Genomic DNA, 12,570 nt, shown 5'->3' with positions numbered 1-12,570 from the left:
TATTTATAAAATTAATTGCTGTGTTAAAACTAATTAAATCTGTGCAAATCTATGCGCAAATAACAGTGAAAATGTGAACGTAGTGTTCATTCATGAAATGAAAACAATCGAAAATGAATTTAAACGTTAAAACTCGTTCTGAAAATTTCGTCGTACAGGCAAAAAAAGGCCGATTATTGGTTGAAGAACAAGAAGAAGCAAAAGCAATCGTCGACAACGACGAATACACGGACAAGGCGCAGGGCCAATGAAAATCGTGTGAAGAGAAAACTTGCAAAAATTACAGCAACAACAACAAAATACAGCAAGTAAAAGAGCGAAAAGTGTGTTTAGAAAAGAAATTAAAAACACACACGACATACACATACATGCATACGCACACAATTAGAACACACACTCATATAAACATATTTTAAAATTGGTGCAAAAATCGACAGCGCGCGGTTTAATAATAAATAATTATTTGTATGTATTGTGTGTCGTTGCGCGAAAACATATGAGCCGCAAATACGAAAAATCAATGAAATTCTAATTAATTCCATATTTTACTCTCTGCTCTGAGTAACGACTACTACTCTATACCTTCATGTGTGTGTGTGCATTTCTCTTGTTGATTTTGTGATAAAATTGCAATCAGCAGCAGCAGCAGGCGCAGGACGGCTGCAACGATAACAATATAAAAACAAAAACAATTATAACCAAAAAGCAGCTCAAGTGAGAATTTATCTGTGCTACTACATAAGTTGAACACTAAGGTGCGTATGCAACAACAACAACACTTAGTATATGGCATAATGATGTTTGCGCCGATGCACACAGATCTGTATGTGCGTTTGTGTGTGTGCAGTTGTGGCCGTGTGGTAAAAAGTAGAACGTGCGAGAGAAAACCCGCGTTCAAAATTTGATGACGTCTTCAACTAGACAACGGCAAACAAAATCAAAAACAACAAAAAGCGGTAGTGGTAGTTCAATTTTTATATTTATGTGGTAGCTGTTCAGCTTTCAATAGTGGCAACAAACAACAAGAACAATGTCAAAGCAATAGCAGCGACCGGTATTTTGATAGCAATGCAAGTGATTTTCGATGCGTACATACAATATGTAGTTCATACATAGATATTTATTGATAATGTCATAATTTATCAGCTGTTAATGAAACATGACCGAAACTTGACTGATTTTCAATGCTGTAATACTGTATTGTTTGAAGTAAATCGAAACTTAAGCAATCCGGAACGGCCACTTTTGACTTATGTTTTAATATTAAGTTTTTCTGAACAGCTGTATGCACAGATCCATATGTATGTGGCAATCGCAGCATAAATACAATAAATTAATGAATTATTTACTGCAAGAGAAACAAACATTTAAAAATGTAATGAAAAGCAATTTAAAAATGTTTGAGAATTTGTTGGTCACATTGCAGATTTCTGAACAGCTGATCGGCAAAATAAAATTCGAATATTTAAAAGCAATCAGAAATACCCTAATTGTCAACGTTGTGATTATAACCGGTTTCAATTTAAAGCCGGCAACGTATACATAAGTGTTAGTATAGGAAGACACTCAGCCAAAATATTCTGAATAGAAACAAATCAAATTGTTTTAGAATTCATGCTTCCATTCAAGTGTGTGTGTACTTCAATTTAAAGTTACATACGTCAAGTCCCGTACTACTTCATAGTGATAAACTATATTCAGCAATAGGATTACTGGGGGCTTACAAATGACTGCAGTCTGTTTATTCAAATAGTACAAGAATAATTCGACAACCACTACAACTGTTTTACAGTTCACCTGCTGTACGAACCCAAACTGAAGTGGCCTTATCGCCACGCGCCGTCTGTGTTGTCTATAGGAAAAAAAAGAAAGAAACAGAAAACCTATGATGCTCTGTACATGAAATTTGATTTGAATAGCCATTTGACAGCGCGCTACGTAGCCAGCCGATTCCACTGCGCTTGTTCCTGGCCTTCTTTTTTTTACCTACAAACTGGGCATCACTCACTCACCTGGCGAGAAATGAAGAACAACACAAAAACGCCAAACTAACGCATAAAAGTCATGTCCGAAATAACATGTACACCTGCACTCAGCCGGCAATGTGCTATATTTTACAATTGCCACGTGTAAAGTAATGAAATAGAATGAATTGGTACACATTAAGCAGAATTTGTTTTTGAAACTTAACGATTTTTTGCATAAAATATTGTCAATATGTTTTGGAATGTGTGCCGTTTGTTTTAGCAGCCAGTGTACCACTTGTGTCGTTTCGACAATGCGCGCGCTCTTTCTCTCCCACGTTTCGCTCATTGGTGCGGCCGTACTCTCTACACACACATACACATGCATATGCGCAAGTACACACGAACACACATTTTTTGCAACACATACTTACGCTCTCACGACGATTTTTTTTCTGTTTTCAGTGGTTGTGCAGCAACAATCAGGCAAAAAAATACCTGAAAAAAAATAATAAAAACGGTAAAACGAAGAAGTGGCGACGGCGACAAGCAGCAAACGAACGCGCTTAAAAATATTGTAAAATCAAAAAGTTAGAAAGCAAGGTGTATTTGCAAAAATCGAACGCAAATCTCTGAAACGACAACGAAGCGGCATACAAATAATAATAAAAATATCAAAAATGGTGGAAGTAATAGAGCGGAGGAGAACGGCTGCGTGAGCTCGCCGAGCTGGAGCTGAGCGCCAATTAAAACAACAACAACATACATAACAGAAACAGCAGCCGCCGCAGCAGCGGCGAAAAGAGCCTCGAAAAGTACATAAAAAAATATAATTTAAATACAGTGGAAGTTAAAGCACAAAGCGAGCAACGCAACTAAAACAACAAAACGAAAAAACACTCAACTAAACTAAAAAGCAACGCGTGTGTATGGACCAAAAACTCAAGCACTAAGCATAACAACAATAAAAACCACCTTACGGCAAAACACAACAACAAAAAGCTGCAACGGATTTAAAACAACACACATCACATAAACAACAACATCAACAGCAGCAACAACAACAGTAAAATGTACGGCAAGTCAAAAACTTCAGCCGTGCCTTCAGATGCGCAGGCGCGCGAGAAACTCGCACTGTACGTCTATGAATATCTGCTACATGTGGGCGCCCAAAAGGCAGCACAAACATTCCTCTCCGAGATCCGATGGGAGAAGAACATAACGCTGGGTGAACCGCCAGGATTTTTGCACACTTGGTGGTGCGTCTTCTGGGATCTGTACTGTGCGGCGCCCGAGCGTCGGGATCAGTGCGATCACTCCTCAGAGGCCAAGGCCTTTCACGATTATGGATTTGTAAGCTCAGGCTATGGTGTGAATGGTATTGGACCCGGCGGTCCACACAATGCTGGCGGTCCAGCGCCCAGTCCGCTCGGTCAGATGCCACCCGGTGGTGATGGTCCCATGGGACCAGGCGGTCCAATGGGACCCAACTTCTTTCCAAATTCGACAATGCGGCCATCGCCGCCAACGCATGCTTCGAGTCCACAGCCGCCGCCGTCACAAATGATGCCAGGACAGCCACCCTTCATGGGCGGACCCCGTTATCCTGGTGGTCCGCGGCCCGGCGTGCGTATGCAGGGCATGGGCAATGAGTTTAATGGCCCGCCAGGACAGCCAATGATGCCGAATAGCATGGATCCGACAAGACCGGGTGGCGGAATGGGTCCTATGAACCCGCGCATGAATCCTCCGCGCGGTCCCGGTGGCATGGGTCCAATGGGATATGGTGGACCCGGAGGTATGCGAGGTCCAGCACCTGGAGGCCCCGGCGGCATGCCACCTGGCATGGGCATGGGTGGAGCAGGTGGAAGACCGCCACAATGGCAGCCAAATGCATCGGCGCCAATGAACGCGTATTCATCATCATCGCCGGGCAACTACGGTCCGGGACCGGGATCAAATGGTCCGCCCGGACCGGGCACGCCTATAATGCCCTCGCCGCAGGACAACACGCAAGGTGGTCCCGTTGGGGGACCAGGAGACAGCATGTATTCGCTAATGAAACCAGAATTTCCGATGGGTGGCGGACCTGATGGTGGAGGTGGTGGCGGAGGGCCTGGTGGAATGGGCCCCATGGGTGGTGGACCCAATTCGATGGGTCCTGTAATTAATGGTGGTGGTGGACCCGATGGTACCGGTCTGGATGGTATGAAAAATTCGCCAGCCAACGGTGGACCTGGTACGCCACGCGAGGACAGCGGCAGTGGTATGGGCGATTACAATCTGGGTGGCTTTGGTGGTCCCGGTGAAAATGATCAAAATGAATCGGCAGCTATACTCAAAATCAAGGAGAGCATGCACGAGGAGGCAAAGCGGTTTGAGAAAGACACAGATCATCCGGACTACTTCATGCCATAACAACATCATCATCACCACCACCAGCACCACCAACAGCAACAGCATCTCAATACGGTGGCCGCTGCGGTTGCCGCCGTCGTTGCTGCTGCAGCCTCCAATAGCACAGGCAGTGGCACCTCGGCAGCCGCTGTGGCAGCAGCGGCGCTTGGTGCGGCCGCTTCCAATCTCTTAAGTGGTGGCGGTGGCGCAGCCAACTTGCCGCTGCCCTCCTTGCCACCCAATGGCGGCAACAGCACTAATCCGAACAGCAATCCAGCACACAACAATGGTAACAACAGTAACAACAATTCTAATAACTCTGGCAATCCGACTGTGCCCTCTGGTGCGCATTACTCCAAGGAACTCAATTTCTAAATACACACACACACACACACACGGTAGTAACTCCTCGGTACATAAGCATAAATTAACTATTAATACCTAATCTACAGATACATACATATATGAAACAAATTAATGTAATAGCGTCAAAGCAAATTGTAAAATTGAAATGCAAAAATAATAAGCGAATTAAAAACTGAAAAACTGATAAACTGAACAAAACAAGCTAAACAAACTCAAAGCCAAACCAAATGTAAAATAGTTATAACCCTATGTTTACACTAGCTATTGCTCAAATATTGTGCTATAACCATCAAGGCCACAAATCACATATTTCTATTCAACTTTTCAATTCGAGCATTCTAAATAAGTTGTTAGAAATTGTTTCAGTATTTTGGCAAACAAGTACTTAAAACTTTTGCCTTAAAATCCGAAAAGCATTCTGGGAAAATCTGTAATCCATGCTATGTTCATACAGGCCAAAAATATCACGATCAAATCTGCACCGCAGATGTAACACTAAAGACAGGACAGGGAAATTTTTCGGTAGAGCTTTACTATCCATACTTTTTAAAATTGTATTTTTATTAGCAGACATTGAATAATATTATAGTGAATTGTAAAAAACGTAAGGAATTGCTAATGAGATAATAATGTCCTGAATCTATTCAATGTCTGCTTAATATTCAGATCTGTTTCCATTTCTGAAATCGATTCCATTTGTCTAAAATCGATTTAGTGAAGGGCTGGGATAATGTAAAATTGAGTAAATTTATTGAAACTAAATCAAGAATATAACTCGAATCGAAATATATTTTGTTTAGAGTAGACATTAGTTTGTGCCACCTTCCGCCCAATTATAATGAAATTGAATAATAGTACGCGCTACGTTTTAACATTTAATATGTGCGTGATCAAATGTAGATAGATTTTATTTAAATCTGAAACGGGAACAGACAGGATAAAGAAAAGTACAGCTCAAATGAGAGCAAAACTAATTCCACAATAAAAATACCAGTTGAGTTATTCTAAATATCGATTTTATATGTACTGTACTTATATAGTACTTCCACTTTATAGAAAGTACAACTTTTGAGGATCTTAATATTCGAGCTCACAACATTTTCAAAACTTACAATTATTTGTATTTGTCAATAGAATTATAAATTTTAGAGCTTGAATAAACATTTATTTGATTACGTAGTAAACATATGATATGATTTATAATATGCAATAATATTGAATGTCAAATATTTGAGCCACAGATAGTGCGAACATAGCTTCAGTAAATACTATACAAAAGAATAGAAACCCACAGCAGGCGCGTCCATGTGGCAAGTCCACGCTCCACAAAAATAAAAATGTGTGTGTACGGCCCAAGAAAATATACATATATATATAAAAAGAAAAGCAAATATACTTAACTTAATGTTAATGAAATGCAACAGTTTAAGCGCATATTTTGAGCAAGTTTTGTGGTTTTTCCCCCCATTCTGTTCATTACCTTCCTATATATTTATAACAGCCAAGTACTTGCTCGCATATTACTAATAATTTTGTATGTGCGCCTATATAGTATACATATGTATGTGTATATGTATCCTGATACCTTTGTATGTACATTTTCTGTTTGTGTGATTTTTTGCATATACACATATATATCTTACACATTTATATATATATGGAACACATAATAACATTACTGTAGAAATTGAAAGAAGGGCAACTTTTGTTAGGCAAGTCTTAAAGGCGCAAAAAAAAAAGGGAGAACGAAATATTTATATTGGTAAATAATAAACTTATATATAGCGGAACATAGTTAGCCTTGTTCGATATGTACATGCATGCACCTATATATAGAACTGTAAGTGTGTATGTTTTTGTGCTCTCTAAGCACAATGGCAATGTCGGCTTTTGGCTATCACACGTCGTCCTCCGCCCTACCCTCTTCACCATCACACCCGCACCCCTTCAACATTGTACAAAACCAAAATGCGTTACTTACGCTGTAATAATAATTGTAAAAAAAGAGGCATTTTGTCTATGTTTCTTGCAGTCCTTTGGAACAAACTTATTTTTTGCCCGTTTTTGTTGTTTCCAAATGGCTCTTCTCCTTGTCGTTCGGTCGTTCGTTTGCATATTGTATATTGTTTTCTTTTGCAACAAAAAAAAACAAAAATAAAAATTGTTATTTAAGTTCTTTTAATGTTCCGCTAATGTTGTGGTAATTGAGCAATATTTATCATTTATATTTCTCCTCATACAGCAAAGTGTTGCTTACTTAAGTGTTGTTGTGTTTTTGGAAGTCAAAAGAAGGCACAACATTGCGCATTATTGGGCACGAAATATATATATAAAGATTTAAAGAAATCAAAGCGCATCGTATGCATTAATTTATTGCGCATATAAATATATATATATATAGAAATATAAAAGAGTAGTTAAGAATTAGCTGTTTAATATGCATAGACGATTATTACTTAAAAGCAGCACAGAAGGCAGCAAAAAAAAAATACAAAAACAAAAAATGTAGCAACCTAACTTAAAATATTTACTTCAAGATATCAACACTAAACTTAAAAACAAAAAAAAAAAAAAAAACAAGAAAAACATCATGCTGTACAAAAAATTTAACAATTCTACGGAAAATTAGCTGTGTTTTAGCGAACGCAGCCAATGCAAATTAATATATGATTAAAATTAATGCGGAAAGTATATAGAACTATATACATATATATATAACTATATACACATATATGTGTGTATGCTTGCACCTTTTCTTTTGACACAGCATTCACATAGTAAACAAACAAAAAAAAAGGTCTACTGAATGAGAAATAACTTAACATTTACAAAACACGTACAGTAGCATTAAATTAGCAACTAATTCATAAGAATATGAAAATACATGAATGAATCAAAAAGGAATTCGCCGCATTGAATAGAACAACCACAAAAATAATATGCAACATCAATTGATAAAATAACTTAAATATATATAAATAAAATAAAAATATATTTTAAATATATATTCAATGTGTCGGAATTTGAAGCATATTCGAAAGTATATGCAAATCAAGAACGGTTTGCTGCATGATTTTTATTAATGCCGCACAACCAAAACAAACTTAAATAGTATTTAAGTTTAAATATAAATATACAATTTATATATTATTTACTAACCGCTTAAAGATTAAGCGTTTAAATTGCTGGATCTATATATAAATATTATTACGTATGTGTAATGGCGCGGCGTTAAGTGAAGAACAACAAAAACAAAACAAGAAAAGGCAAAAAAAAAATGAAAAACGGATTAAATATGAAAATATGTTTGAATAAGTATTTTAGTGTTAATTAAACAATTTACAAGTACACAAAAACAAAAAATATAATATAAAATGAAATAAAGTTTTAAAACAATATTTGTAAAAAGTAAAAAGGTGGAAAATCTATTTATGGAGTGGTATGAAAATAAAATCTAAATGCGAATTTTGTAGTTTCTTAGTTAGCATATTTTCAAGAGTACTACTATCGAAAAATATTCCCATTGAACTAATAGCAGCTTTATAATTCTCAAATATTGGGTTAAAAATAACCCTCTTTCTTTGCAGTATTTTATTTACTAATTATAGATCGTGCCTGGGTAGAACCAGTTATCTAAACAGCTAATTACAGCAAAATTCATTGCAATATTAAAAATTAAATTTCTGAGCATTAATAACTAATTCTAATTTGAAAAGGGAAATAATTTATTTTGTAGCCCTTCAATCACTGCGGCGCTTTCTTACATTATACTAACTAGCTAAATTTTGTAATACTCAAAGCAGCATTTCAAAACGAAGTTTTAGTTTTCTAAGTATTAAAAAAAATTGTTGCCGTATTAGGATTAGGAAACAAATTATTTTGTAACGGCTATTTGCTTCGTGTTGCATGTATTCCACTTGTTTTATAATTCCGATCTGTGGCTGTTAACATTTTAATTGCACAATTGTATACCGAAATTCGTGCGATTATCAATGTTTTGCTATAAATACAAAGCAACTATTTGCCTCCTCAGCCAGCACGAACCTATGGACACCAAGCAGACCCCAATTGTCTGCCATTTCTATCGACTGGCGTTGTCCAACTTTGCTAAGCAACCGAATCGCCAATGGCCCACACAAACGGAGGCTAATTACAGTTCCTGGCACTGTCTACTGTCTATTTTTCCAGTTTAGTGTTGACAGCGTCGTCGGCGCTGTGAAGTAAAGAAATCAATAAAACCGCAAAATGCATATGCATATCATTTTATGTGTATATATCCGACCGAATCTGGATTGAGAAACAAATGCAGCAAAGTGGCGTCGTGTTTTTACGGTTGCATGGGATTTGTGCGCACTGTCGGCGGTGCTTTTGGAGAGGACCATAACCAGGTGACAGCACTACCTTTGCCAAATTCTCGGAGCTATAGGCAAGTTGTGGGCTCAGCAAAGGGCACGGAACCATCGAATCGTGTGCCTGTCCTATTCTCCACAAATCGTGGGCTGTATCTAAGACAGGCTCAGCCCCAGGTAGAAGCGGAGCCAATGACGGACTACACACTAGATCCAACAGAATCGCGTGCGAAGGGCTATGACATCAGTTTCTGTGATTTAGAGCGTTGGGTAAGTTTACCTTTCGGAAACCTTTAGCTATTCACGTCTCTCTATACTGTGAGCTGGCCAAAGCGTTATATTCTTTTAATGAAATGCGATTAAAGCATCATCGGTCTCTTTAGCACAAAGTGAAAAGTTCAGACATCGTTTTGGCAAAACATAGGGCAATTGCTAGTAGTTCAAATGATGCATTGTTTCCTATACCCTAAACAAACCGAAAAACAAAAGTCGAAAGTCCCAAATAGTTATGTATTTATTTTCTATACAGAATACTTCTAAAACATGCATTATTTTGAAATAATTCCTATGAATTCTATAAATCGATTAGATATTAAAGATTCAATTATGTATATAATAATATAAATTGTATGTAAATATTTAAAATATTCTTCAGAAATTCTATCTATTGCATCAATTATAATTTTTATACTCTGTTTTTTTTTTTTTAATACATATTTTCGATAATCTGCTCACTTTATAAAAAAATGCTATATTTTAGAATTTAGAGAAAAGTATAATTTATTTTATTACATATGTTGCTTTTAAAGTTTTTTACAAATTCATCCGCCTTCCGTTATACTCGTTGACGTTTCGAATAGACTCTCGAAACTAAAACAATCCTACAAACTCTATACTACAAAGAATTCTTCATTATTTAAATGTTGGACAGAAATTCGATCTTATTCTGTCTATTTCAAGTAGAAATTATTGTTTCTATACCCACTATTTACCTGTTCATATAAAAATAAAGATTCATATTTTTAATATAGAGTATTTTTATGGTATGATTTTATTACAGAGCACGAATCGAGCAAATGTCATTAGTTTGGAGGACACCTTTAACATTGTAGAGCGCTATCCAACGCCACAGGCCGGTGGTTGTAGTGGAACCATCAGTGGTCAGCCCCGTGGCTATGTAACAACCGGTTATAGAAGCAGTAATTACAGTCATTTCTGATAATCATCAATGAATGGAAGTCTGCAGCACTGAATGGGGCAATCCCACATTAAACGATTTATTAATCCTGAAGCCAGTGGATTTTAATACAATATCGTACATACTATATACTCGCTATAAACCAAAAACTAAATTGTATTAATAATGAGGTATATAGGACAGTTAGGTCGTGTTGCTGGTCAGTGATGCCATCAAAAATTCCATTTTGTTGAGAAAACTCTTGCCCTCGATTTTATCAAAGCGCACCTAAACAGATTAATAAGTTAATTATATAACTAATTTTAATGTAAATATTTTTTGTAGCTTACCTCCTTGAAATTGCCGCCCAGATTTTCCCAGAACTTCTCTGGGACTAGTGGACTGGGGAAGAAATCCTGCCGTGGACTGCGTGCAATGTAAACTTTCACATCGATTTGAGGATCGCAACGTATCTGCACGGCAATCATGCGATCGCTATTAGGTGAGCCTAACAAACAGGAGCTGGCATTGCCGAGTGGCTCCACTTTGCCAATTCCCAGATGATTGCTATTTGAAAGCACTGTCCAAGCCATGCAGCGTGCCAGACTCAGAAGACAGGAGATCTGATGCGAATTTATTTGACAGAGTATGAGGTCGCGCAATTCTTGCGGCTCATAGGACAGACGCATGACTCGTCCATCCCGACAGATGCACTTCAGCGAACGCTCCTTCACGTGTATAACCAACGAGGTGCGATTAACGGCATCATAGCCGTGTGTGACAATATTAATTTTCACGCAGGACATCGTGGGGCTGTTCATGGCATTCCAGTGCGACACAATTTGTGGATCCTTGACATCACGGGCCAATGTATCCAACACATACTGTGTTCGCTTGCGCATGAAAATGTGCTGGGCCTGTGCTATTATTTGTTCCAGTATGGTCTGAGACTTTGTCATATCCAACAGCGTCTCCCGATCAGCGGCCATGGGACCGGCAAGCATGCGTTTCTTAGTTGGACCTAATGGCGCGCTCGCCGGATGTGGAAAGGGATGATGTGAGTTCTTGTGATGAACTTCGCGCAGCAGTTGATGCAACGAATGCTCCAAGACATGATCGTGGTCGTTGATGGGTGCTGGTTGACTTGAATCGAAGGTGGTTGAGTGACACAACGAGATGATTAGTTGTATGTTGGGCAGCAGGGTTGCACGAATTTGATTGCCAATTACCACATGCGGTATGGGAGCTTGTAGCTGTATCGCTTCCCTTGCTAGCTGTGCGAAGAGCTCCTTGCAAAAGAGCACATTCTGTGCGAATTCCAGCGTTTTCTGCCAAACGCCAGCCGGTGCTGTGATATTCGGTCCATGGCCCATCAAGTTTACTTGGGCCGTGCATAAATCTTCCTGATCCTTTTGTGTTATAACCTTAATGTAAGCCACGCCTTGCAGCTCGGCAGGCACAATGACACGCAATGCGAGCTCTGCTTTGGGTTGCATGCCATTATTGCTGCCACCAGCGATGTTATTGCCAGTAGTGGTACCAGCGGCATCCTCCTCCATGGCATCCTCCGACTTAGTTACCTCGAAAGTGCCACTCATGCCAAATTTCGAGCCCGCTGTACGGTAACTTAAATCACCAATAATGCCATTCGATACCTTTTTGAGGCGCCAGTTCTGCCGCAGCCGCAGCAATTCTATGTGAAAATCGGAAACATTGCGACTACGTTGCTCGCTATGGGCATTGCGTAGTCGTTCTGCTCCCCCTAGCAACACCTGGGCCGCCTGCGACATGGCTTTCTTGCGACTGTAGACCTGCACAATGGGTTTAGTATCGTCGCCATCCTCGAGCAGCGGGTCCAGCACCAAATATCTCTTATCTTTCGCTATTGATATCACATCGGAGAGCACACAAATTTCGGTGAATGCGTCTTTCAGCTTGTTGCGCACTGCATCCCAAGGCCAGAGATTTTCTTGAAATTGTTCCGCATCTTTACTTTCCTCTTCAGCTGCCGCAGCGGACTTCTCCTCTTTCTTTAATTCATCCAGGGAAGTCTTGCTGAAGTCAATGCGAGCCGCACATTTAGCCAGACTTTCAGACAAGGACAGCGGCCTGAAAAGTGCCAACTAATTGACAAATAATCTTTATATTATTGCATTTTCAATACTAACGGTTGGTAGAGTTCGGTGCCATCGTATGCTATTTCACGTATTTGATTCTCGCATGTTGTTTCTACAGATATATTCACGGAATTTGACATTGTTTTTTAATGAAACGCCGCAAAACATTTGCAAAAACAAAAACAAGCAAGCCAATATCA

General features: G+C 38.8%; 3 protein-coding genes across 3 annotated transcripts; 2 read left to right on the top strand and 1 right to left on the bottom strand.

The window, feature by feature from the left end:
• Window positions 1-24: 24 nt before the first annotated feature.
• On the top strand, window positions 25-8,088 carry LOC115623535 (single-stranded DNA-binding protein 3). Its single transcript, XM_030517918.1, is given in 2 exon segments — window positions 25-755; window positions 2,430-8,088. A coding segment is annotated over 1 exon segment (1,701 nt). The 5' UTR covers window positions 25-755; window positions 2,430-3,035; the 3' UTR covers window positions 4,737-8,088.
• Window positions 8,089-9,064: 976 nt separating this feature from the next.
• On the top strand, window positions 9,065-10,295 carry LOC115623860. The gene is made up of 2 exons (XM_030518405.1): window positions 9,065-9,346; window positions 10,137-10,295. The coding sequence occupies exons 1-2, from the start codon at window positions 9,065-9,067 to the stop codon at window positions 10,293-10,295; spliced, it is 441 nt and encodes a 146-aa protein (XP_030374265.1).
• A 30-nt stretch (window positions 10,296-10,325) lies between these two features.
• LOC115623643 (mediator of RNA polymerase II transcription subunit 17) lies at window positions 10,326-12,551 on the bottom strand. Its single transcript, XM_030518088.1, has 3 exons — window positions 12,422-12,551; window positions 10,604-12,362; window positions 10,326-10,541 (listed from the first exon to the last, which is right to left on the bottom strand). Exons 1-3 carry the CDS (start codon window positions 12,508-12,510, stop codon window positions 10,458-10,460), a joined length of 1,932 nt encoding a protein of 643 aa, XP_030373948.1. The 5' UTR covers window positions 12,511-12,551; the 3' UTR covers window positions 10,326-10,457.
• Window positions 12,552-12,570: the final 19 nt, after the last annotated feature.

The sequence above is a fragment of the Scaptodrosophila lebanonensis genome, unplaced genomic scaffold (genome assembly GCF_003285725.1).
Source record: "Scaptodrosophila lebanonensis strain 11010-0011.00,11010-0021.00 unplaced genomic scaffold, SlebRS2 tig00000053-arrow-pilon, whole genome shotgun sequence".
Lineage (NCBI taxonomy): Eukaryota > Metazoa > Arthropoda > Insecta > Diptera > Drosophilidae > Scaptodrosophila > Scaptodrosophila lebanonensis.
The sequence above is the reverse complement of the archived record's forward strand: the minus strand, read 5'-3'. Positions and strand labels throughout refer to the sequence as shown.